The 27,419-nt window shown below is 36.3% G+C and overlaps 1 protein-coding gene across 3 annotated transcripts in view; it reads left to right on the top strand.

Moving 5' to 3' along the window:
* ZNF654 (zinc finger protein 654) overlaps nucleotides 1-27,419 on the top strand; it is a 95,492-nt gene that overhangs the window by 13,960 nt on the left and 54,113 nt on the right. For 2 of the 3 annotated variants that reach the window (XM_077774955.1, XM_077774954.1), the window contains exon 2: nucleotides 15,864-16,009. In XM_077774955.1, coding sequence (XP_077631081.1) covers nucleotides 15,864-16,009 — 146 coding nt within the window. Of the gene's footprint in view, nucleotides 1-15,863; nucleotides 16,010-27,419 lie in introns of those variants that run through there. The other variant, XM_077774956.1, reaches the window with a different exon arrangement.

The following is a 27,419-nucleotide window of genomic DNA, read 5'->3' as shown; positions in this document are numbered from 1 at the left end:
TCTTTTTGTTTTTTTTCACCCCCCCCCCCCCCAGATTCCCAGATTCTCTTAGCAAGAATTTCAAAACTTGCTAAAAAAACAAAAAACCCAATAACAATACAAACACACTGAAAGGTTATGAGCCTTTGCATTAAACCATTGTGACACATGCAGTGTTAACCTGTTTTTATAAATAAAACTTTATTGGAGTATGTACATTCATTTCTACATTTTCTGTGGCTGCTATCATGATACAATAGCAGGGTTGAGTAGTTGGGATTAGAGAATGCATATGGTCCATAAGCTGCTTTTTAGCTCTTTAAGAAAAAGTATGTCAGCCCCTGTCCTAGATTCTCATTTATTCTTTGCAACAACCCTGTGAGATAGTACTATTTTTAATATTCATTTTATGAATAGTGCAGCTGAAACTCAGAGAGGTTAAGCAACTGATCTCAAGTCACACAGCTTGAAGGGAGTTATATGTCTGCAGTACAATGATGAATGAGTTTTGCATATATTATCCAAATTTACTACAGTGAGCATACATAACTTATAATCAAGAGAAGAGAAAGTTCTAAAAAAATTAGGTAGAACTACGTTTTAAGGACCTTAAAACTTTCATTACTTTGATTTCCTGTGTGTCCTCCTGTGTTTGTGTACTTAGAGTGGATATGCAATTTTTGCTTCCCTTCTAGGCACTTAACTCTTATTATGCAGCTCCTTCTTAACTCTTCTTGATTTTATGAAAAAAGTCAGAAATTATTATATTTATAGTTTCTTAATGTTCTGTGTTAACTGAAGTTATTTTGTTCTTAAACTCTTGATATAATTTGTGCTCTCTTATAATCTGAAGTTACCTTCAACTGCTAAGTACTCCTAACTTAAAAGGTGCTCATAAAATGCTGCACATGTGTCTGTCCAACAGTATATAACTTTTCTTTATATCAGTTAGTTGACTTATCCTTAATTATTTTAGGCATAGGTCTAGATATGTAAACTACTATGAAAGTGTTGTAGAAAGTATCCCTAAAGGAAGAAATTGGCTGTGAACTATGTGAAAAGCTTCATGTGATCATAGGGGATTTAGGGAGGAAAAGATCATAACCCCTGCCTTCAAGGAACTGAATTATCTGGTAAGGGAGAAAAGACATATCTGACTACCGCATGTACTGTTATGACCTTGATCCAAACCACAGTCATCTTTTCCCTGGATTATTTTATCTCCCTGCTTCCAGTTTTTCTGTTTGTTCTCCACACAGCCAAAGTGACCCTTTTAAAGATGTGAGAGTGAGATCTCTTCTAAACCTTCGGTGCTTTTCTGTCTCAGAATCAACCCCGAAATTCTTACAGTCGACTGTGGTGCTTCATGATCCCGCTCTTGTCTCGCTCTTTGACTAATCTCCTGATACTCTTTGCCTCTACTAGTTACCTTCAGCTGCTCTAGCAGTTTTGCCCTGGCTTCGACTTGAATAAGTATGTCACTCCTCTTGGCCTTTGCACTTGGCTTTTGTTTTGTCTGCCAGAGACACTTTTTATTTGAATATGAATATGGTTTGCTCTCAGACTCTGCTCAAATGTCCTTTTATAAGAGAGATGGAGACCTTCCCTGAACACCCCAGATAAAGTATAAAGTAGCATCCTACTTCTGACATTCTTTTTTCTTTACTCTGTGTTTTGTTTTCCAGGGCACTTAACATTATCTAACATATTTTTGTTTACCAATTTTCCTTCCACTAAAAATGAGAGCATTAGGATACTTGGTACACAGTAAGCACTTGATAAATTTAGAATAAATGAATGAGTAAAGAAACATAAACCTAAGACAGGGAAATGGTGGCTAGTGCCATGAACACAAGGTGTGTTCAGTCCTCTACAAGTTCATGTGGAGAGATGACTTTTGAGTCATAATTTGGGAAAGTTTTAGTGGATGAGATAGCATTTGAACTGAGTTTTAGTACTGAGAATTGTTAGTGCTGGGGTGCCTGGGTGGCTCAGTTGGTGGAGCGTCTGACTTTTGGTTTCCACTCAGGTTGTGATCCCAGGGCCATGTGATCGAGCCCCACCTTGGGCTCCGAGCTGAATGTGGAGTATGGCTAAGATTCTCTTTCTCTGGGGGCTCCTGGGTGGGTCAGTTGATTAAGTGTCTGACTTTGGCTCAGATCATGGTGATCTCAAGGTGCCTTTGTGCTGACTTAGAGCCTGGGGCCTGCTTCAGATCACTAGCTTCCTCTCTCTCTTTGCCCCTCCCCTGCTCAGTAACACTCTGTCTCTCTCTCTTTCAAAAATAAACATTAAAAAAAAAAAAAGTCTCTTTTTTTCTTCCTCTTCCCCATTTCCCTGCTTGTGCGCTCTCTCTTTCCAAAATAAAAAAAATGAAAAAGAATTGGTAGTATTAAAATGTAGACATGAAAAAGGAAGTGGTATGAGTAGGAGAAATTATGAGTAGAGCAGATAATTTGTGTAAAGTAGATGACACGTCATATTTATGAATGGGGTAGTTAATTATGTGTAGAGCTCTGGTTCTTAAAAGTGTGATTCCTCAGACCCACAACAGGAATGTGAACACTATTAGCAATGCAAATTCTTGCCCCACCAGGACCCATGGAATCTTGAAATTTGGGCTGGGGCCCAGCAGTCTGTTTTTTATCACAAGCCTTCCAGATGATTCTGATGCATACTAAAGTTTGAGAACCATTGGACTAGAACATACATTCAGAAAAAATGGATTGGTCTAAATCTTGGTTTAGGAAATTGAATTTTGTAGGAAGATCTATAGGTTTAAGGGTAAACAGTACATTATTAATATTAAAATGCTGTTTTAAAACAAACTTGAAGAGGTAGTGAATCAAAGCCTAGACAAAAGGAAGCTACTGGAGTATTTCAGAAAAGGAGTAATTGAGGGCCCGACTGGACAGTGGCAATGAAAATGGAGAGACAAGAACAGTTTCAGGGAATATGGAAATTAAAGTATTTAGCATCTGGTTAAATGTGGAGACAGGAACAAAGAATTTTATGAATTTGCATTGGGTTTCTAGCTGGAATGTTTAGGAATATGGTGGTAATATTAGCAGTAAATGGTAGAAGGAACAATTAAGGAATCTAAATGAACAGTAAAATTTGACTATTGGGTTTGAAGAGATAGTACATTCTAAAAAAAAGCAACAGAAATTGTTAATCATTAGTCATAATGGACATTTTAATTAATGTTCAGGATGCACATTCCCATGTAAAAATAATGCATTTTTTTGGTAGCCAATGAAACAGATAATACAGAACTCATAATTTCTTTTCTCTTTTTAGTAATACTTCAGTACTTGGAGTAAAGGCTTTTTAATAGAGGAGGCTTCTGTGTTTGAGAGTTAACTTACCTATGAATGTTTTTAAGTTTAAAATTTCATGTTTTAATTTGGGGGCAGGGGACCAAATGTCAACAGAAATGTATCAAATTGATCAAATGAATTGTCTCCCATTATCAAGTTTACAAAGAGAAATTAAATTCTAGCGTCCAAAGAGGGTAGGATCCCAAATTCTTCCCTTCCCAGATCATTGCTTAATCAGAGCCAGTGGGTCTCTGTGGTTAGAGCTGGGGAGTTTTCAGGAGCTACAGCTTCGGTTGTCTTCCTCTGCTTGGGAGTGGCTTTTTTTTACCCCTGTAAAAGAGAATTATTTTACTCCCAATTTCTCCTGTTTATTAACTTTTTAAAGAATCTAGAAGGTCAGTAGGGCAAAAATTTATTACTCTACCCAGTCCAACACCCATTAAATTTAGAACAGTTATTCCTTTAGCTTAGTACATAGTCTAGTTGACTCACATTACCTTTGGCAGTAGGCTTTAGTGATATCACATGGAAGATGGGTACACAGAAAACGGGGTATCAAGTCGGTTTTGGTTTCAACATCACTGGGGTGTCAGTCGGTTGTGCCACTTGGCAGAGTCTATAAATTTGTACCTGAGTTCTACTAGGAAAATTCATCAGGTGGTAATTGTGCTGCTATATGTTTGCCCTATTCTGGGGGGCAGTGGGAAACTTAATCTGAACATTTCTCCTTCCTGCCTTGCAAAGTTTGCAAATTTTGTGGATAGCAGCCCTGGGCACTAGGTTGTACTTGATGTTTCCTCCTTTAGATTATTTTCATATTAAAAACTTCTAATTTCCATTACTTCTGTGTATCCTGGTACTCCTGTGCTACAGTAAGTGTGCGTTCTGTTTAGTGCACAGCTTCTGTACTATCTCTTGTAAATAGTGTATCACTTACTTGTGTGCAAAGTTCTGAGCACCATCTGCACAAAGCCCCAGCCCTGGAATCTCCAGAGCCCTAGAGTTCTATCCTTGTCTCTGGATTTCTTTATCCCCAACATTGTGCCAAGACATTTTTAGCCCTGTGCTACCTTGGCTGTTGCTATTTTCCCTGAAATTCTTAGACTTCTAGAGCTAAAACCATACAAGCATTCCTGTTGTGCCCCATATTTGTATTATTTGGATAATAACCATAAACAGGTACCTGAAATGAAGCTGCTTTTGATGTTTCTGATGTCTGTGCTCATAGGAACCCAGTGAAGACAGGATCTCTTTTTTGCCACTTGCTCTTGTGGATCTTTTCTTTACTCTGCTTTTTAACTTTCTGGGCCTTGTATAATTTGTTCTACTTCATTGGCAGTGTAAACATTCTCTTTTGTCAGATTCCTTTCAGCAATAATATGTTACACCATTTTAGGTAAACATAGCTGGTTTTGTTTTGGTTTACATTTTAGCCTATTCTCAAGTTAGCCTCTCTGGTCTTCCTTTTCCTTTCTCTGTGCCTTTGGGCCCAGGTTTTAATATTCTGCAGTTACCTCTTGTAAGATCTCCCACAATGTCATAGATGAAAGTCAAGGAATTCTGAGTTCATTAAAGAGCATTCATTATCAAACAGATTTTGCCCATTCTCATCTCCCTGACCTAAGAAAATTTTCAGCTCAATCTCAGACCTAGGATTGACTTCTTTGTTTTTCTTCAGTGTCGCTTTTCGTTCTTCACTCCCTGCTGCCGAACCCTGAGTTCCTGCGGCAGTTTCCTTTGTTGGCACCATGTCGTCCCATATATTACTCTCCATACTAACTAGTCATTTGAAATTCCCATTAAATGCTTCAGGTATTGTAAAGTAATCTCCCAGCTTTTTCTAAAAAAAATGTAATGTTTATTTTTGAGAGAGAGAGAGAGAGAGAGAGCATGAGTGGAGGAGACACAGAGAGGGTANTAAATGGGATCAATTCCTTGATTTCTCTTTCTGTTGCTTCATTATTGGTGTATAGATATCTAGTCTTGATTCTGATAGTGAACTTATTATTAAGGTAGTACCTCACTTCCATTTTTATCAATATGACCTCCTTTTATTTACTTTTTAATCCTCCCACTGTTATTTTAATTGNTGAACCCACAAATCGTGAGATCATGACCTGAGCCGAAGTCGGACGCTCAACCGACTGAGCCTTCCAGGTGCCCCTCCCCTCCCTTTTAATCTTTGAGTCTGTACAGATTTTATGTTACTTATATAACGATCTTCAAGTTGTGTTTTCCACTTGCTCTTATTATGGACTTTTTTGTAAAAGAACATCTTGCCATATAGTCTGGTTCACTGTGAGATTTCCATCCAGAGTCACCTTCTATCCCTCTGTTGCATACCTTTGGAACTAGTCACCCTTTCTTTCTAAAGAGGAACAACTAAAATATCCTTTTTCCCTTAATTCCACCTTTAAGAGCACATAGTTCTGGTAAATATGTATTTCTTTTTTCTTATCTCTCTAGTCTTGATTCTTTGTTGTTGTTATTTATTTANTGAGAGAGAGAGAGCATGTGAGCACGGGAGGGTCAGAAAGAGAATCCCAAGCAGACTCTGCTGCTAGCACAAAACCTGTTTTAGGGCTTGATCTCATGAACCATGAAATCATGACCTGAGCCAAAATCAAAAGTCAGAGGCTTAACTGACTGAGCTACCCAGATGCCCTGTTAAAGTGTATCACTTTTAAACAAATTTAGTTCTTGAGACTGAGCAAATGTGGTACCTAAAGTTAGTATTTGATGCATAGGCCTTTTAAATTTTTCTTTTGGCCTTTGAATTTGTAATAATTCCATTGAATTTTTCTTCTGCCTCAGCCTAAGAAAGTGATTTATGCTCTATATAATAGGAAATCTGACTCTTCATCTGTTCACTTGATACAATCTACTGGCTATCTTTGTTGAACTCAGATAAAATCTTATTTATTTTTATTTTTTGGATGCTTTTATTTGTTTTTGAGAGAGAGACAACGTGAGTAGGAGAGGGTCAGAGAGAGAGGGAGACACANATATATTTCTTTTTTCTTATCTCTCTAGTCTTGATTCTTTGTTGTTGTTATTTATTTATTTTTAAATTTACATCCAACTTAGCATATAGTGTAATAATGATTTCAGGAGTAGATTCCAGTGATTCATGTATAACACTCAGTGCTGATTCCAACAAATTGTTTTCCTTAATATCCCCTAACCCGTATAGCCCAGACCCCCACCCACAATCCCTCCAGCTCTCAAAGCAGCAGAAATGTACTCTGTACATTGAGAACTCTGTGTGTTCTCTGTATTTAAGTTTAAGTCTCTTATATTTTGTCCCCCTCCCTGTTTTTATATTATTTTTGCTTCCCTACCCTTATATTCATCTGTTTTGTATCTTAAACTCCACATATGAAGGAGGTCATATGATATTTGTCTTTCTCTGACTAATTTTGCTTAGCATAATACCCTTTAGTTCCATCCACATAGTTGCAAATGGCAAGATTTCATTCTTTTTGATTGCCAAGTAATACTCTATTGTAAATATATACCACACCTTCTTTATTCATTCATCCATAGATGGACATTTGGGCTCTTTCCATACTTTGGCTATTGAAGATAGTGCTGCTATAATCATTGGGGTGCATGTGCCCCTACGAAACAGCACACTCGTATCCCTTAGATAAATAAATACCCAGTAGTACAATTGCTGGGTCATAGGGTAGTTCTGTTTTTAACTTTTTGAGGAACCTCCATACTGTTTCCTAGGGTGGCTGTACTAGTTTGCATTCCTACCAGCAGTGCAAAAGAGATCCTTTTTCTCGGCATCATCGCCAACATCTTTTCTTGCCTGAGTTGTTAATTTTAGCCATTCTGACTGGTGTGAGGTGATATGTCATTGTGGCTTTAATTTGTATTTCCTTGATGATAAGTGATGTTGAGCATTTTTTCATGTGTCTGTTAGCTATCTGTATGTCTTCTTTGGAGAAGTGTTTATTCATGTCTTTTGCCTATTTCTTCATTGGATTATTTGGTTTTTGGGTGTTGAGTTTGATAAGTTCTTTATAGATTTTGGATACTAACCCTTTATCTGATATGTCATTTGCAAATATCTTCTCCCATTCTGTCAGTTGCCTTTTAGTTTTGCTGATTGTTTCCTTCACTGTGCAGAAGCTTTTTATCTTGAAGAGGTCCCAATAGTTCACTTTTGCTTTTGTTTCCCTTGCCCCTGGAGACGTGTTGAGTAAGAAGTTGCTGTGGCCAAGGTCAAAGAGGTTTTTGCCAGCTTTCTGCTCTAGGATTTTGATGGCTTCCTGTCTTACATTTAAGTCTTTCACGAATTTTGAGTTTATTTTTGTGTATGGTGTAAGAAAGTGGTCCAGGTTCATTTTTCTGCATGTCGCTGTACAGTTTTCCCAGCACTACTTGCTGAAGAGACTGTCTTTATTCCATTGGATATTCTTTCCTTCTTTGTCAAGAGTAGTTGGCCNTCAGCACAGAGCCCGACGTGGGGCTTGAACCCATGAACCTTGAGATTATGACCTCAGCCGAAGCCGGATGCTCAATCGACTGAGCCACCCAGGCGCTCCTCAGATAAAATCTTCAGTCTGCAGCCTTGATTAGATTTATGTACTCCATCAATTCCAGAAGCTAGTGGAGACCATATTCTGACAGTGACTTTAGAAGACTTTGGACAAGTCACATGAATCTAAGAGCTTCTCTTTGAGAACAAAATTAAGAGGGAGAGGGACAGAGGTCAGCTGATCTAGGNGTAATACAGCTTGAAGTCTGGGATTGTATTGCCTCCAGCTTTGGTTTTCTTTTTCAAGATTGCTTTGGCTATTCGGGTCTTTTCTGGTTCCATACACATTTTAGGATTGTTTGTTCTTGCTCTGTGAAGAATGNTATTTTTTTTAACATACAGTGTTACATTAGTTTCAGTTGTACAATATAGGTGATTTACAATCCCATACTATCATAGTAAGTGCATGCCTTAATCCCCATCCCCTATTTAACACATCTCTCCAACACTCCNTGAATATGTAGATTGCTTTGGGTAGTATTGACATTTTAACAATAGTGTTCTTCCAATCCATGAGCATAGAATATTTTTCCTTTTTTGTGTGTGTGTCTTCTTCAGTTTCTGTCATAAGGTTTCTATGGTTTCCTNAGTTCATAGGTTCGAGCCCTGCGTCGGGTTCTGTGCTGACAGCTAGCTCAGAGCCTGGAGCCTATCTTTGATTCTGTGTCTCCCTCTCTCTCTGACCCTCCCTTGCTTGTACTGTCTCTCTCTGTCTCTCAAAAATTAATAAAAAACATTAAAAAAAGATTTAAAAAAGTATTTCTTGATTTCTCTCTCTGTCTTTCCCTTTGCTCAGTTTTGTTTCTTAAATTCAACATATGAGCAGAATCATATAGTATGTGTTTTCTCTGACTTATTTTGCATAGCATTATACTTTCTAGCTACATCCATGTCATTGCAAATGGCAATGACATTTCATTCTTTTTTATGTCCGAACAATAATACTCTATAGGACTAACAACGTAAAGGCTAGACATTCACACACTAGTGTTTTAAGACACATATGGAATTCAACCAACTTCGCAGTTTAATCCTCTGGCTTGTAGGTGGTGTTGAGAAACCAGATAGAAAAAACAAAAATTTTTCCATAAGAAAAGAACATAGATTTTATTAATGTCTAAAACCCCTATAATATGATTAAAGGACATTAAAAAAAATAACAAAGGGATGGCTCAGTCGTTTGAGCATATGACTCTTGGTTTTGGCTCATGTCATGATCCCAGGGTTGTGATATTGAGCCCGGTGTTGGGCTCCTAGAGAGCATAGGGCCTACTTGGGATTCCCTCTCTCCTCAGTGTCCTTCTTCCATTCGCTTTTGTGCACTCTCTCAAAATAAATAAATAAGCATTTTAAAATCAGTGTCTCAGCCATACCTGCAATACCATTTCTGGTTAGGCCATGCTAAATTGGAATCAGATTCAGAATTCTCCTTGCCCAAGCTAGTTAAGTCATTGTCATGGGCACACACATCTACGTATACCACTACCTGCTGGCACACACAGAGATTTGTTCACCCTACATTCTGATTTGATGTTCAGATACATTTCCTTGGGCATATATTTTGGGGTTCCCTTGTTTATGTGCCAATTTTAATGTTTATAGGGGAAACATTTAATATTCTCCCTAGTGAGTTTGTAATCAATGGAAAATTGACAGGGATCAAAATGTGTCTCAAACATTTAAAATGAGCCTATTTCTTATCTTCGTTGGGTTAACTTAAGAGGGAAGTTGGGTCTTTAAGTAGGTACTTGAGCAACTACATGGAGAACCCTGGCTTGTCTCACATCATATGGATGCAGAAAACTCAAGAAGGAGAAGAGAGCCTTCTGGGAGTGATCATTGTAATGGATATTACTACCATGATTTGTAGCTTTGACTAGATAATCATGAAGGTTCCTTTTAATAGTAAGATTGTATGGAATATTAAGATTTAAAGATGCTTACTCCATTTTCCATTTTGTAAAAGGTTGAGTCTTACTACATTCACAGAACCTATTATAGACCTTAATGTTGCAGAAATATCTGTTTAAGGAGTGGTGAGCTGAACAAACAATATGCTTAATTGAACCCCCAAAAGAACTGGGTCTCAGGTTGTCTATTACTGAAAATTATGTTCCTTGTAGATTCCAAACGACTTTTAGCTTATTAGGATATATTTCTAAACCATTTTGGTAGGTTTTTAAAATATGACTTTAATTTTAGATTTTCTTTACATGACTATCCTGAGATAAAAAGGCAAATGACAGTGACTCCTGTTTTGAATAGAGCTTTTCTTTATCTTCTTTATTGTCAATGGAAAACTGTTAAAACAAAAAAAAAAAGGGAATCCTCACATATCTGTTCAGGCATGATGAAGCATTTTATTTGTATTGCTGTATCTAGGATATGCTTCATTTGTCAAGGAGTATTGAGCTAAATAGTTGAAACTCAGCAGTAGCTTTTGAATAGATTTTATTTGGAAGTGGCCTATCTGCTTGCTAAAAGTGCATAAAATTTGTTGTAATTAATCATATTGGGAAGCAAATAATTAACCAGCTCATGCTGATACAATGAAACAGTCAAAAAGTATACCTTTGCCATTTTCTTAACGTGGACTGGTATGTGCCAGGAATTATCCTAGATTTTAATATATTCTCTTCTCCAATCATTCTGTGCTTTAGGTGATGCTAAATTCATTTTATAGGAAACTTAGAGAAGTATAGTAACTTTGCTAAGTTTACATAACTACTAAATGACAAAGCCAGTTCTGTCTAATTCTAAAACCTATGCTCTTTCCACACTGCTGCTAATCTACGTGATATATTTTTCCATCTGACCCTAAAAAAATACCCAGAGGCAAGGGTAAATCTTAATGTGTAGCTAGGTAACAAAGTAGGGAAGGTCAATGTAGAATTGTGCATATGTTACAAAATAGCTCCCAGAAATAAATGAAAACATTGAAATTTGAAGGAAAAGGTGAGAACAAAAAAACCTTTTTAAACTTTTAAAAATGCGACTAATTTTGTACTTATTGAAAACTTGGTACAATTATCAAGAACAGGAAAGCAACACTAGTGTAATAATCACTAAATTACAGACCTTATTAGAAATTTGCCTATATTTCCATTAATGTTTTTTCTGTTCCAGGATGTTATTTCTGGATCTCACATTGTATTTAGTTGTTATTTACCTTCGTCTCTTCCAGTGAATAACAGTTCTTCAGCCTTCCCTTGTCTTCGTGACCTTAACACGTTTGAAGAGTACTGATTAGTTTTTTATTTTTTTATTTTTGTAAAGCATCCCTCAGTTTGGGTTTGTCTGGTGATTCTTCATGACTGGAATGAGGTTAGGGATTTTTGCCAAAATACTACAAAAATACCATCGTGTCTTTCTTGATGTGCCGTATTAAGAGATTTATGATAATGGTATGTTGTATTACTTCCTGGTGATATTTACTTTGATGATTTGGTTAAGTATGTGTCTGTGGGGTTTCTGTACTCTTAAGTTACTGTCTATTTTAGTTGGTAAAGTCTTGGGGGAGAGAATTTGAGACTGCAAATCCTGCATCTCCCTAAACTTTTATTCACAAATTTTAGCATTGATCCATGGATCTTGTCTGTAGCATTCATTACTGTGTATTTGCCTAATGCTGATTCTCTAGATCTCTCTTTTCTTCTGTGTTCAGTCATTGGGATTTTATGGTGAGGAAGTAAAATCTGTTCCATCTCTAATATTTATTTATTTGATTATTTGTATAATTGTGGACTCCTGGATATTTATCTTGTTTCATGGATTAAAGTCAATACTATCATTTATTTTGTTGCTTAAATTGTTCCAGCTTTAGCCAACCTCCTTCAGGTTGGCTCCTGTGTTCTTATATCCCATCATGTTTTCAGCATTTCATTACTTTCTGGCACCACAAAATGTTCTAGTCTCATCTTGTGTTTTCCCTGCTGCAGGCGTGCTGGAGGAGGCCTCGAGGAGTCCAGGTTTCTTTTATTGGAGAGTAGTGTTTAGAAACCAGGATTTGTGCTTTAAGTGTATATGTTGTTCCTAGCGTGCTACCTCTCTTATGCAGTCTCGGCAGAGTGAGCTAGGAGATACTTATATATAGAGTAGGTGTTTATAATATGAACAACATAATCATATTGAGGGGGCTGGAGAAAAGACTAACTTAATGTCTATTATAATGTTTAGGTATTTATAAAATTAGCCAATTTATTCATTGCATAGACTCCATATGAATTTTAGGGGAACACATTTCAGTCTGTAGCAATTTGGATGATGTATCTTAAATGTTCTTAAATAATTAATATAATTTTAACTTAATAGGTTTAAAATAAGTCTGTGTTTTGACAGTTTTGCCAGAGAATTAATCTGTGCTCATTCTCACAATAATTTGCCTTGGTTAATTAATTATTATTATATTATTAATTAATTATAATATATGCTATATCCCTTTTAGATCAGGGTATTTGCTCCCGTAAATGGGAGTGCTGACAAAGTGCTGTAGGATCATTGCACTGTTAGCATCTGTGGCAGTAGCCCTTCCCTTCTCTTCAACTCCCCTTGTATCACGGCATGCTTTTGGCCTTTGCTCTAACTTCTTTCAGCAGTGTTCATACAGTTTCTATAAATTATAGTACATTGCATTGCAGTAAGTTTGTTATGTTCTTCAAAATGAAACAACAAAAGGTTTTTATTTTGTGTGTGCGTTTTTTTTACCAATCCCTAATGGACTATTGATCTTAATCCTGTTCCTTAGACCATTTTCTTGAAGAATTTAGAACTGTAGCAATAGTTGATTTTAAGGATTCAGGTAAATACTTTTCCTTTCTTTGAGCAACTGCAACAGTATTCTGGCCGTTATGTTAAGACTGTTACTTACTAGAATGCAAAAGAAAAAGAAAAATGGAAGATGTGTTGCTTGCTGCATTTTGACCTGATTGAACACAGTCAGATTATGATGTCATGGCATCTCCCCTCTCTTTAGCTGAGTGCTTATCATAGCACAGGAGAAAAATTTCAAATAGAAGGGCAATGTAATGTATAGTTTCACATATTTTAAGGAAAATATTTAAAAGAGAAATAGTGTTATAGTAAGTCTTAAAGTGTTATGTTACTGTTATAGTGTATCAGCAACATCTGACATGATATTAAACAGTGTAAGAAGATATTTAAATTTCAGTTGTTTTGTTTATATCTCTTTAAAGGTATTATGGCAACATGTCTAGTAGGTTTGATGTGTTACATTGGGTCTTTTTTATGGTGTTAGGTTTTAGCTTAGCTCAATCAGGTAGTATATTAGGTATCAGTAGCTGAATCTTGGTAAATGAGGGAAGCTATTAATAAGAATAGAAGCTGAGAACATAGAAATCTTTTCTTCTAAGGAGATAAACTTACTCCATAAATAGGAAATGAATAAGGTTATAAGTAGATATGGATTAGGGCAAACTGTTTGGGATGGAGGACAAGAAAATGTGAGACACTCAGGTACCTATATTTTATGTGGCATGAGAATGGTGTTTTGGTGGCCGAGGTACCTGGGTGGTTCAGTCAGTTGAGTGTCCGACTTCAACTCAGGTCATGATCTCATGGCTTGTGAGTTTGAGCCCTCCATCAGGCTCTGTGCAGACAGCTCAGAGCCTGGAGCCAGCTTCCAATTCTGTGTCTCCCTCTCTCTCTGCCCCTCCCCTGCTCATGCTCTGTCTCCCAAAAATAAATAAATATTTAAAAAAATTAAAAAAAAAAAAACCCAGGATGGTGTTAATGGTGGTCATAAAAAGTTAATAAAGCTGGCCAAATATGCTAGTGAAGAGAAAATTTAGAGGCAGGGAGCTACAATCTATCCACCTTTTTTTTGGCCCATGGTAGTTTAGAAAAGTGTCCTATTTGGGGCCATCATAGTTAGTAGTAGTTTTTACTGACCAGCTAACTTTCTGGTACAGCAATTTGGAATTGTCAGTGGACCACGAAGGGTCTAAAATTTTATCTAGGTTTAGCATGTCACAGTTTCACAGATGCTGGCAGAAAACATGAAACTCGTGGGTCAGAGATAACAGACTTTATTATTCATAGCACAGCAGACCACATGAGCTTCATGCTCAGGGTAGTTCCCTTTGCCCCTCAAGTCTCATAAAGGTAAGTGGCAAAGGTGGATCCTGCACTCACAGTGGGTTTTCTTCATGGTTGAGGAAACCCAAGCTTAGGGAACCCCAATCTTTTATAATGGTCTATAAATGTGTCTGCCTGGCTTTTGCTCCAGAGGGAGAGAACATCATGATTGTGTTAAATAGTAAACAGGCTCTGGAAGGAGACATCATCTCTATTTTTCAAGCCTGTTGCCTATGGATATCTTTGAAAAGATGAAGACAATTGAGCCTTTTATAATTAAAAAAAATTTTTTTTAATGTTTATTTATTTTTTGAGAGAGACAGAGAGACAGAGTATGAACGGGGAAAGGGCAGAGAGAGGGAAACACAGAATCAGAAGCAGACTCCAGGCTCTGAGCTGCCAGCACAGAGCCTGACGCGGGGCTCAAACTCATGGACCGTGAGATCATGACCTGAGCTGAAGTTGGACGCTTAACTGACTGAGCCACCCAGGCGCGCGCCCCAGTTGAGCCTTTAAAAAAAACAAAACAAAACTAGAAATACAAAACACCCATGGAAAATTGTCTCCCAACAGGAAGTGATGAGTGTGAAAAGTCCTTGAGCTCTGAGTGTTCTTGGCTTTTGTGCTCTGTTCTATTTTTTCCAGCTTTTAAACCAGGAGTTGGCAAACTTTCTCTGTAGTGGGGCAGAAATTAAATATTTTAGGCTTTGTGAGCCGTATGATTTCTGTCAGAACTACATAACTGGTTGTTATCGCAGAAAAGCAGCCATAGATAGTATGTAAATGGATGAACCTGGTTATGTTCCAGTAAAGCTCTATGGACATTGAAATTTGAATTTCATAGGATTTTTAGAAATCACAAAATATTTTTTCAACCATTTAAAAATGTAACATCCCATTCTTAGCTTTGAGTTATACAAAAACAGGTGGCAGGTCAGATATGGCCTACAGGCCATAGTTTATCAACCCTTTTTATATGATGAATTTTAAAAATATAATACATTGCTTTAGTATGGCAGTCTTGCATATGAGATACCATAATTAACATTTTATAGCAATTGATAGTTCTAAAATGCTTTCTCATAAATTATTCTCATATGCAACATAAGCATTATTGTCTCTGTTTTATGGTGAGGAAACTAATGCATAGAGAAGGAAATGACCTGTCCAAATTCACAAAGCTAGTAAGGTGACAGAGCCAAGAGTACTTATATTCTGGACTCTTTTCTCCATCATATTGTATGGCTTAAACTTTCATAATCAGAGCATCATGCCACTATATTTTTAATACTCATTGTGCCAGAATGCTTAGAGTGTAGTCTTTATTTTTTTAACTTAATTTTAATTAATTATTTTTTTTATTTTAGAGAGAGAACATTAGCAGGGCAGAGGGGCAGAGGCAGAGAGAGAGAATCTTAAACAGGCTCAGTACTCAGCATGGAGCCTGACACATGGCTTGATCCCACAACTCTGATTCAGAATCAAGAGTTGGACACTTAACTGACAGAGCCACCAACATGCCCTTCAGTTTAGTCTTTAATAAATAGTAATAATAATAATTTGCTCATTTCTCATTTTTATTACTATATTGTACTGTGTAGCTATTTTAATATTTGATAATTGATGTTTTGACAAAGGTTAGATATGGGAGGCAAAGGTCTTTGTTATATTTGTTACAGTTTGTTAAAGATGTGGCAGTTGGACAGTATAATTCATATTCTGTATTTTCCACATTTTCAAAGATAATAGCTAATTTCATTTTCAGATATACACTATGAAAATATAGTAATGTTTTTGTTCCTAAGTCATTTGTATTCATGCGGAACTAATGCTTTAATTTATCTAGTAGTAGTATCAACATTTGTAAACTCGAGATGTTGAGAAAATTTTTTATAATGACTTTTTGGTTGCCCCCCTACCAGGTGGTTGAAGATTATGCTGGAAGATGGCAGGTCCCCTTGCCACAGCTTCAGGTTCTCCAGACTGCACTTTGCTGTTTTACATCAGCCAGCGCATCATTCCCAGATGAATGTGAGCACGTACAGTATGTTTTGAGTAGCCTTGCTTTGTAAGTACTCTTTGCATCTTATGAAAACATTTTTTTCTTGACATATTTGGGAATTGGTTTTTGGTTATTTTCTCTGTGGAAGGAGCCTTTCCTAAAGTCTTCCCTCAAAAAGAAATTTCTAGAATCTTAGACTATAACAAAAAAAAAAAAAATTCCATTTCTTCACTTAAGTATTTAGGTTTAATTTTCTACATTCAGCCACAATTTTACTTTTAGTTTTAGAGTTATTTGGAATTGTTTCATAGATTCTTATGGTCACTACCATCAGTTTCCTTTTTAATTCCCTAATTCTAATGGTAATTCTCAGAATATAGCAATTGCGGGCATCATACTTAGCAGAGGGACCTTAAATTAGGCCAGACAGAGGTTTGGAAGCTCCTGGTTTTTAAAAATACATGTAGAGGAATTCAAGTTAAAGATTACAAACTGAGCACTTGTGTTTATTCTTTTTGTCCTTCTAGATCCTACTAAAATTATAGTAAAGATGTAAAAGAGAGAAATACAGTGAAAAGAAAGTAGAGAAGAGCCATCAGTGAATGAAAGATTTCAAAAATTTTCTTGGGGGGGGCGCCTGGATGGCTTAGTGGGTTAAGCATCCGACTTTCGCTTAGGTCATGATCTCGCGGTTTGTGGGTTCGAGCCCCGCGTCGGGCTCTGTGCTGACTGCCAGCTCAGAGCCTGGAGCCTGTTTCAGTCTGTGACTCCCTCTCTCTCTGACCCTCCCCTGCTCACGCTGTCTCTCTCTCTCTCTCTCTCTCCTAGAAATAAAAATAAAACATTTAAAAAAAATTTTTTCTTGGGGAGAGAAAACAGAAGAGTGAATGGTCATTGAAACATGACAGAGCAAGTCACAACGTACTTGCTTTTTGTTTTGCGCATGTGTACATGCGCCTCAGATCACACATCACAATGTGTTGTGAAATCATTTATCAACATAATTTAAATAGAAAATATCAGAATGTCTTGTAGTATAAGTATCATTTAGTGGAATTCTTGCTGTTTTATATATTTTTACCTATGTGTATACTTGATTATTTGTAAAACATTTTTAAAAACTGTGGGTAGCAGTTAAAACAGAATTAGACTCTGCTTTATAATGTAGGAGGTCTAATTTGGCCTGTCCACCTACTCCCAGAATCCTAGAGAGGTGCAGAATTTGAATATTCAAGGAATGAAATAGAGAGTTGGGAATGAGATACTTTGGGAGAACATAGATAAAAGAGTTAATTGAAGATTTTCCATGCAGGCCAGTCACCAGGCCCATAGGGCCAAGTTGGGGTGGGGAAAGAGTTGCTGCTGTTTTTCTTTCCTTTAAAGAAATTAAATGACTTTGGAGCAATGACCTTTGTATTCTGGCAGCTCAAGTTTCCTCTTTGAGACAGCTAGCTAGTCACTTAATTACCCTAAAGAAAAACTCATCAGTCATCAAAGTCGAGACATGCTTATAGAGCTCCCAATTAATCTGCTTATAGCCTCATTCTTAAAAATTAATGAGTATTCAGGAGTCATCAGACAGTTGAGGAATGCCTTTAACATGAAAAAACATAACAATGAAAAACTGAAAAAATTTTGGAAGAAATAATGTTAAAAATGAAAATATTAAGAGAAATATAAAATCTATAATGTGTATTTTCGGAGAGACTTGAGATGATAGATGTAACGTTAAGTCATCAACTTCTCATGCTTTGCAAATAGAATGATGAGATAACAAAAATGAATTTTTGGAAATTAAGAAAATATGATGGTTAAAATGTAAAGTTCTGTAGGAAATTTGGAAAGTAATATTGGAAGAAATAATACAGAATAGAAAGTAGAATCGAAGAGAAGGAATGTGTCAGGGAAAAAAAAAATGATATGGAACTTTATGTAGGAGGTTTATTATTGTAACTAGTTGGAAGTTCCAGGAAAAGAACTTCTAGAAGATACATTGGAGGAAAAGTTTAAAGACAAACTAGAAGAATTTCCCAGAACTGAAAGTCATGAACTTCCAGACTGAAAGAACTCAAAAAGTGTTCAGTGAATATAAAAGATTCTCCACCAAATACATCATTTTGTGATTTCAGAATACCAACAATGAAAAAAACAGATTTGAACACCTTGTAGAGAGGAAAAACTAGGTCACATGCAAAGGAACAAACATCAAATTGGTTATTTGTCTTCATTAACTAACAGTGTTAGTTAGAATATAATGAATCGGTGTCTTGAAAGATTTGAGAAGAAATTATTTTCAGTGGGGAATGTTATATTCATCCAAACTGTCAGTGAAGTGTGAGAGTAAGAAAGAACATTTCCAGGCTTGTAAGGATGTAGAAGATTGACTTGTTGACATATGCTTTCTTAAGACATTATTAGGGGATGTGCTCCAGAAAAATGACAATGGATCTAGAAAATAGTGGCTTTTACTTGAGAGAGAGGGAAGTAGGATCACTGGTGAGTAGTAGGTCTTATAGATGTAAGACCTTCAGTAAAAATGAAGATTTGAGAATAAGCTTAAGAATTTAGAAGGTAGTGATAAAAGGCAAAGGACGTACAAAGGGAATTAGACACTCCAGGAAAATTAAAAATAATCTGAATAGGGAAGAATACAGAATCATAGTGAACTACTTAGATCATGTACTGAGTATTACTTACATAGTTTCCTTAATGTAACTTTAGTTTACTGACTTTAAACTTAAAAAACAAATTTTAAACTTTTTTTGTTTTTTGAGAGATAGAGTGTGAGTGGGAGAGGGGCAGAGAGAGAGGGATACAGAATTTGAAGCAGGTTGCAGGCTCTGAGTTGTCAGCACAGAGCCTGATATGGGGCTCGAACCCACGAGCAGTGAGATCGTGACCTGAGCTGAAGTCAGACACTTAACCGACTGAGCCACCCAGGCGCCCCTAAACTTTTAGATAAAGTACAAAAGTAATTATAGTTGCAAAACAGAAGGAAATTATTAACCTTTCAGTATAAGAATATTTGATGGAAATTGTGAGTTGAAGTAAAGAATAAGGGCACTGAAAAATACCCTTCCTTTAATTCTTATTTTACAAAACAGAGTGTCAGTAGTACATGAAACCATAAATAAATGTTAAGTTACAAAGGTCAAAAATAGAGGAAACAATAATAATAACTGTAGGAATGTGGAATTGGTTGTGTAAGGAGTTAAATTCTCCTGCAGCAGGAAGTCAAGAAGAAATATTTAAAACTGGTAATTAAGAAATACTGACAAAGCTTATAATCAATAGCTGTTAAAAGTTTTCACAGTTGTTAATTCTGGGGCATCAGACTACTAGGAGGACTGAACCCTTTCTGTACATTTAGCATTTTTAAATCTTGAAAGTATACTAATTTTATACATATTAACTATATGGTTTTTTTTTTGCTTTATATATGTATATAAAGTTTAAAAGAATGCATGTACATTGTGTTTCTCTAAAAGTTTATTGGTATATATTTAAATTTGGAGGTGGGAATTGTGTGAGGTGATTGATATGTTAACCAGCTTGATTACAGTGATAATTCACTGTTATATGTATATCAAAACATCAAGTTGTATAACTTAATACATACAATTTCTGTTCATCAGTTACACCCCAATAAAGCTGAAAAAATTTGTAGGAGGAAGGAGAGTTAGATTTATGTAGGCAACCTTATATAGATTTGTAAGAGCAATGCAGTGTCGAGAAAATTATATTATTAAAAAATATAGGGGTGCCTGGGTGGCTCAGATAAGTGTCAAGACTCTTGATTTTTGGGCCAGGTCATGATCTCATAGTTTGTGATATTGAGCCCCATGTTAGTCTCTCTGCTGACAGTGTGCAGCCTCCTTGGGATTCTCTCTCCTCTCTGTCTCTGCCCCTTCCCTGCTCATGTGCTTGCTCTCTCCCTCTCAAAATAAACAAACATTTAAAAAATATGTATTGTTTTTATACGTATTTTATGATGCCCAAATACATATGGGAGATGTATTAGGACTTTTTGATTATAGTTGACAAACTTGAGCCAGTTTAAGCAAAAAAAGAAGGGCATGAAGGGATTTATTAGATGACTTAACCATGGAAAAGTAAGGACTAGACCTAGTCTCACGATTTTCTGAATCCAGAGGGTAAAATATTATCTAGAATTATTTACCCCCCTTATGTCTTCCCTCTTTGGTTTTCATTCACTAGAGGCTGCTGACAGTTCTGGGATTAAGCATAGTTTATTAATTAAGCAAGAGAGAAGAAACTCCCTCCCCCTATTTGTAATTCTCAAAATATTTTTGGGAGCTTGAGTTCAGCCAAGGTGATGTGCCCACTGCTTGGACTAATTGCTGTGTTTAGGACAGTATAGTAAGATTTTTGGCTCATTCTGATGATAGCTCACCCCATGGCTGGGAGGAGTGAGGATACTTCATTGGCAACCTGATCAGAACCATAGAAATGTTGGAGGGGTAGGCAACAAATGAATGAAGCCGTGTGAAAGAGAGCTGGCTAGGTAAACAAGCATAGCAGATGTCCACTACAAAGAGTGTCATTTTAAAAACTACCAAAACAGGTGTGCCTGGGTGGCTCAGTTGGTTAAGCATCTGACTTCGGCTCAGGTCATGATCACACAGTTCATGAGTTTGGGCCTCACATCTGCCTCTGTGCTGCCAGCTCAGAGCTTGGAGCCTGCTCCAGATTCTGTGACTCCTTCTCTCTCTGCTCCTCCCCTGCTCATGTTCTGTCTCTCTCTCTTTCTCAAAAATAAAATAAACATTAAAAAAAACCCTACCCAGTTTGAGTTATTCTCTACTGATTTCTGAGGAAAATAAGTTTAAAAGAAATACATTATTGGGGCGCCTGGGTGGCTTAGTCGGTTAAGCGTCCGACTTTCGCTTAGGTCATGATCTCGCGGTTCGTGGGTTCGAGCCCCGCGTCGGGCTCTGTGCTGACTGCCAGCTCAGAGCCTGGAACCTGTTTCAGAGTCTGTGTCTCCCTCTCTCTCTGACCCTCCCCTGCTCACGCTGTCTCTCTCTCTCTCTCTCTCTCTCCTAGAAATAAATAAAACATTAAAAAAAAATAAATAAAAAATACATTATTTGTAAGCAAGAGGTATTGTTTTCTTATTTCAGTGCTTATTTGGATTTTCCTCTTCCTTTACCTAAATACTATTTGTTAACATTAGTATTGTAATGGGAAATGCTTTAAAGGTTTTCAGAAGTACATTATTATTTTTTTTTAATTTAACTTATTTGTTACCTTCTGTTTCATTGTTTCCTAGCTTTTTTATTACTGCTAATGAAAAAAATAATGTATTAGGCAGAAGCAAATCTTATCTGAGATGGACAGTGCTAGGTAAAAGAAAGTAAACTATCTTAATGGTTTGTCAAAGAGTAATGTTCCTTATAAGGAAAACTTTTTGCATTATTTGAATTTAACTGANAGAGGGAGACACAGAATCTGAAGCAGCCTCCAGCCTCTGAGCTAGCTGTCAGCACAGAGCCCGACGCGGGGCCCGAACCCATGAACCATGAGATTATGACCTGAGCCGAAGTCGGACATCCAACCGACTGAGCCACCCAGGTGCTCCAAGTTAATTGTATTTTTAATACCAGAAGAAAAACGAGGAAATAGCAACATGGTGATACTATTAAAAGAATAGCAAGTCTGTAACAGTATTCTGTTTTTTTTTAATGTTTTATTTATTTTTGAGAGACAGGGAGAGAGAGCGGGCTCACGTACATAGGTGCATGAGCGAGGAAGGGGCAGAGAGAGAGGGAGACCGATCTGAAGCAGGCTTCAGGCTTTGAGCTGTCAGCACAGAGTGTGACATGGGGCTCGAACTCATGAAGTGACAGATCATGATCTGAGGCGAAGTTGGATGCTTAACCAACTGAGCCACCCAGGCGCCACTCTATTTTATTTAAATAAATGTGTAAACCAGAAAATTCTTCTAATAATTATTATGTAATTATTCATTTATTCATTCTGTAAATCTCTGTGCTTGGTCCTAGGCTAAAATTGAAAATAAGATAAGTCCCTGATCTCCAAGACCTTAGAAAGCTAAAGAATATTAAATAAGCAGTCACAATATTATTACACAGTAATTATTAAAGAATTACAGGTTACAGTGAGAGAGTATAACAGGGACTTGACTTGGTCTGAGAAGTCAGGGAAAATTTGCTGGGTGAACTAACACTTGAGCTGAACTCTGCACAAATGATAGTAATAAATTAGACAAAGGAGCAGAAGAGCCTCCCAGGGATGGCAAATAGAATGTTCAAGGTGACTGGACAAGATATCAGGATATTTAATGGATTTCATTATAATTCATATCTGTTTGTTGAATTCTTATTTATGATATATATCATGTATTTAAAATGTTTTATTCACTTGACACAATAAAAAGTTATAAATGAGCTGAAGAATTAAGTAATACCTACAAGATTTTGTGTGAGTCTGTGCACGTTTACACACACATACACATATATGAAATATATGTTAAGCATATAAGTTACTATATTCTGTGGCGGTACTGTCTGGTCTATATGTCTACTCTCATAAAAATCTGTTCCACCTTGTAAGTCATACATATGTGAAGATGTGCCTTCTATAGACTGGGAGACTCTAAACTATAGTTTGGGGAAGGTGTTCTTTACAGGAAGGAAAGTATATTCTGTTTTTTTTCATACTTCAGGTTTTTTTTTTTTAATTTTGTGGAAATGAATAGAGTCCTCTAGAGAATTGTCTTAAATTGACTAATTACGATTTTGCCGGGATTGTATTTTCTAAAGAAATGATTTTGCTATGGTATATGTATGTATTTGCACTGAAAAGGACCTGTGATTAAATCTCTTTTATAGGTAAGAAAACAGGCCTGAGAAGTTGAGATGACTTTTGCAAATCCAATTAGGTTTTTTTTTTTCCTATTGTTTTATTGCTTTAGGTTGGTAAAACACTGATTCCTGTTTTATAGGTAGAGCAAAGCCAAACACACTGAAACGAAGTGGATCTTTAGGCAGAGAACAGTTTACCAGTTTCATATAAAATAAAAGCAGACTTTAATGCTGCCTTCCCAGCTTCCTTTTAGCCCAATGGCAAGTAAATGTTCATAGACTTCAGCATTCCATACAGAGTTCAGTGGTGGACAGTATGTATTTGCCTGGCAGCCGTTAGGTCCACAAAGATCCATATGGTTCACTGGAGAGGGAACTAATTCAGCTAGTAGCATTTATTATATGCAGTGGCAAACACTAAAAATGTATACCCTAATATGCCAAGTTGCCTGGAAGAGAAGACCAAAAGGCCTTCTCTTTGATGGAATTAAGTGGGTATAATCAGCGTCTTATTTAGAGTGGCTAGACAGTCATGTGTTAGGCCACACATGTAATGATAGATGAGTAACCCTTTCTGTTTATGTTGCTATACTGGACTATCTTTCAATCAGAGAATTTGTGCCTAACTTCAGTCTCTATTCAGCCAAGTTTTATTTGGTTGTATTTATAACTTAGGTCTAGGCTCCAACTAACTTAGGAAATAGCCTAGAAATTAAAGGGAGAAAGGATAATTATAACGGGCTGCTTTTTGGCAGGGCCAGGTCCCACAAAAGGTGTTTGTATTAAAGGGCTCCTGATCCATGTATCCTTTCTCTGAAACATGTAGCACTTTTCATTGCTTCTTGGCTTTTTAGTTATTTTGACCATTACTTTTTCAAAATCTTAATCACTTGTGGCAAGTAATCTCAGAATATTTTATAGAGAAATCTAGGCTGGCTAGCCTGCTATTTCTTTGTTTCCTCTCTCTAAAGAAATGATTTCCGGGGCTCCTGACTGGCCCAGTGGTTAGAATATGTGACTTTTGATCTCAGGGTTGTGAGTTCAAGTGCCATACTGGGCATGGAGCCTGCTTAAAAAAAGTTAATTATAAAGAAAAAAAGAAATGATTTCATTTTCAAGGCAATTGGTGGTCTTAATATAATTCCCGTACCGAATTCCCTCAATATTACTTTGTTTTTCTTTACCATTACCTTAGAATATTTTATTTTCAGGATTTTTTGTGAACATTCGACAGACCTTCATGCATTTGTTTATACTGGCCATGTTTAGAAACTCAACATTTGATTGGGTGCTCGTAGTGACTAGCATCTTTTTTCTTATAATTTTGGTCTTTATTGCTCCATTTGTTAATTTTGAGGTGAAGCAGTTGAGACTTCATTTTACTGGCATTAAATAGACATTTTATTGGTAAAGAGATAGGGATTATTAACTGATATAGTTGTGTTGGGAGAGGTGAAACAGAATCTAGAAGTGTGTACATTTGTAGTTTTGTAAAATAGTGTTTCATTGCTTTTTTATTATAAATGAAGGAAAGCTTGATCATACTCTTCATCAGTGTAGATATACAAAATCTAGAGAAAAAAGCAGTAGACTAAAAGCTGTTACTATTTCCACTGTTATTAGGAAGATTAATTATTCTTTAGAAAATGTGTATAGTCATTATGAATGGTGTAAATACATGTTTGACTTTTTCCAAATTTTAATGTCTTAATTTTGTGCTAAGCCAGATTCATGAAAAACTATAGATCTAAACCTTTTAACTTCTCCTTCCTTCCTCCTAATAGCTTTGGTTCATAGAATTGGACCAGAATGTCATACTGTCAGCTTTTATTGTGGAATAAAACAAGAAAAAGAAGAAAAAATGTTTCTGAAATTGTTAAATAGGTTACAAAATTTTGCTAATTTCTCCTTATACAGAATCTTAAAAATTATTCCCTTAGATACACCTAAATTACATAAAGCAAATATTAAGAGAGCTAAAGAGAGGAATAGACAGCAAAATAGTAATAGTAGGGAACTTTAATACCCCATTTCCATCAATGCTTAGAGCATACAGACAAAAAATAAGGAAACGCTGGCCTTAAGCAACACATTAAACCTGATGGACAAAACAGACATGTATAGAATATTCTGTCCAAAAGCACATTCTTGTCAAGTGCACAGGATAGATTATTTATTATGCCACAAAAAAAATCTTAATAAATTGAAGAAGATTGAAATCATATTAAGCATCTTTTCTGATCACAATGGCATGAAAATAAAAATCAGTTACAAGAAGAACAAAAGAAAAACTAAAGGTCACCATCTCTGAGGAGCATAGATGCAAAAATACGCAGCAAAATATTAGCAAACTAAATACAACAGCATGTTAAAAGGATCATACAGTGTGATCAAGTAGGATGTTTTTCTAGGGATGCAAGGATGGTTCAGCATTCACAAATCAATCAATGTGATACACTTCATTAAAGATAAAAATCATATGATTCTCTCAGTAGATGGAGAAATACATTTAAGAAAATTTGTGATTAAATCCATTTGTGATTAAAAAAACCTCTCAACAAAGTAGATATAGAGGGAACATATATCAACAGCATAAAGGCCACATATGACAAGCCCATAGTTAACTCATACTCAGTGGTGAAAAGCTGGTATCTTTCCCTGTGAGATCAGGAACAAGACAAGGATGCCCATTCTTGTGACTTTTATTCACATAGTAGTGGAAGTCCTAGCTAGGGCAATCATGTAAAAATAAATAAACAAACAAACAAATAAATAAAATCTTCCGATCAGAAAAGGAGTAAAACTGTCTACTGGCGATGACTTGATATTATGTATAGGACACTGTAAAGATTCCTCTAAGAAGCTATTAGAACTAGTTAAAAAAAAGTCAGTAAAGTTGTAGAATACAAAATCAATGTAAAAAAAAGTTGCATTTCTGTATGCTAATAATGAATGTCAGAGAAATTAGGAAAATTTATACCTAGAAATAAATTTCACCAAGGAGGTGAAAGACCTGTACACCGAAAGTTATATGACATTATTGAAAGAAATTGAAGAAGGCATAAATAAATGGAAAGATATTCAATGCTCGTTGGTTTAGAAGAATTAATGTTAAAATATCTATACCACACAAAGCAATCTGCAGATTCAGTGCAATCTCTATCAAAAATCCCCCAGTGGTATTTTTCACAGAAGTAGAACAAATAATTCATAAGATTTCAGTGGAACCATGAAAGATTCCAAATAGCTAAGGCAATCTTGAGAATGAAGAACAAAGCTGGAGGCATCATGGGACCTGATTTCAAACTATATTACAAAGCTGTAGTAATCAAAACAGAATGGCATTGGCATAAAAACAGACACATAGATTAATAAAATAGAGAATAGAGAGCCCAGAAATACATCCATGCATGTATGGTAAGTTTATTTACATCAAAGGAGCCAAGTATATACTGGAGAATGGACAGTCTCTTCAGTAAATGGTGCTGGGAAAACTGGACAGCCACATACAAAAGAATGGAACTGGACCATTGTCTTACACTATACACAAAAATCAACTCAAAATGGATGAAAGAGTTGCACGTTAAGACCTGAAACCATAAAAGTACTAGAAGAAAACGTAGGTGATAAGCTCCTTGGCATCAGTCTTTGACATCAAAAACAAAAGCAACAAAAGCACAGTAAACCAGGGGCACTACATCAAACTAAAAAGCTTCTGCACAGCAGAAGAAACCATCAACAAAATGAAAAGCAGCCTACCAGATAGGAGAAAATATTTGCAAATCATGTAGCTGATGCGGGGGTTAGTATCCCAGATATATAAAGAACTCCTGTAACTCAACAGGAAAAAACCAAACTGTCTAATTAAAAAATGGGCAGAGGATTTGAATAGTTTCCCAAGGAAGCATACAGTTGGCTAACAGGTACTTGGAAAGGTGCTCAACATCACTAATCATCAGGGAAATCGAAATCAAATGACAGTGAGTTATCACCTCACACCTGTCAGAGTGGTTCTTATCAAAAATACAAGACATAAGTGTTGGCAAGGTTGTGAGAAAACCCTTATGCCCTGTTGCTGGGAATTAAATTGTTACAGCCACAATGCACCACAGTGTGGAGCACCTGTAAAGAATTAAAACTAGAACTACTTTATGATTCAGTAATTCTTCTGGGTATTTATCCAAAGAAAACAAAACCACTAACTTGGAAAGATTGGTACCCCTATGTTCATTGTAGTATATTCTCTGCCAAGGCCAGAAATAACCTCAGTGCCCATTAATGGATGAATGGGTAAAGAAAATGTGAAATATATGCATATACATACATAAATGTACCACAAAAAAAGAAGGTGTCATGTTATTTGTGACAACATGGATGGACCTTGAAGGTATTATTTAAGTGAAAGAAGTTAGAGAAAGACAAATATATTATCTCACTTTTATGTGGAATTTAGAACAAAACAAATCCTAACTCATAGATACAGAGAACAAGTTGGTGGTTGTCATAGGTGGGCATTGGGGGTTGGGCCAAGTTGATGAAGACGATCAAAAGGTACAAACTTCAGCTGTAAAATAAATAGGTCATTAGAATGTAATGCACAGCATGGTGACTATAATTAATAATATTGT

This window comes from Crocuta crocuta, unplaced genomic scaffold (assembly GCF_008692635.1).
Source record: "Crocuta crocuta isolate KB4526 unplaced genomic scaffold, BGI_CrCroc_1.0 scaffold6, whole genome shotgun sequence".
In the NCBI taxonomy this organism is placed as follows: domain Eukaryota; kingdom Metazoa; phylum Chordata; class Mammalia; order Carnivora; family Hyaenidae; genus Crocuta; species Crocuta crocuta.
The sequence above is the reverse complement of the archived record's forward strand: the minus strand, read 5'-3'. Positions and strand labels throughout refer to the sequence as shown.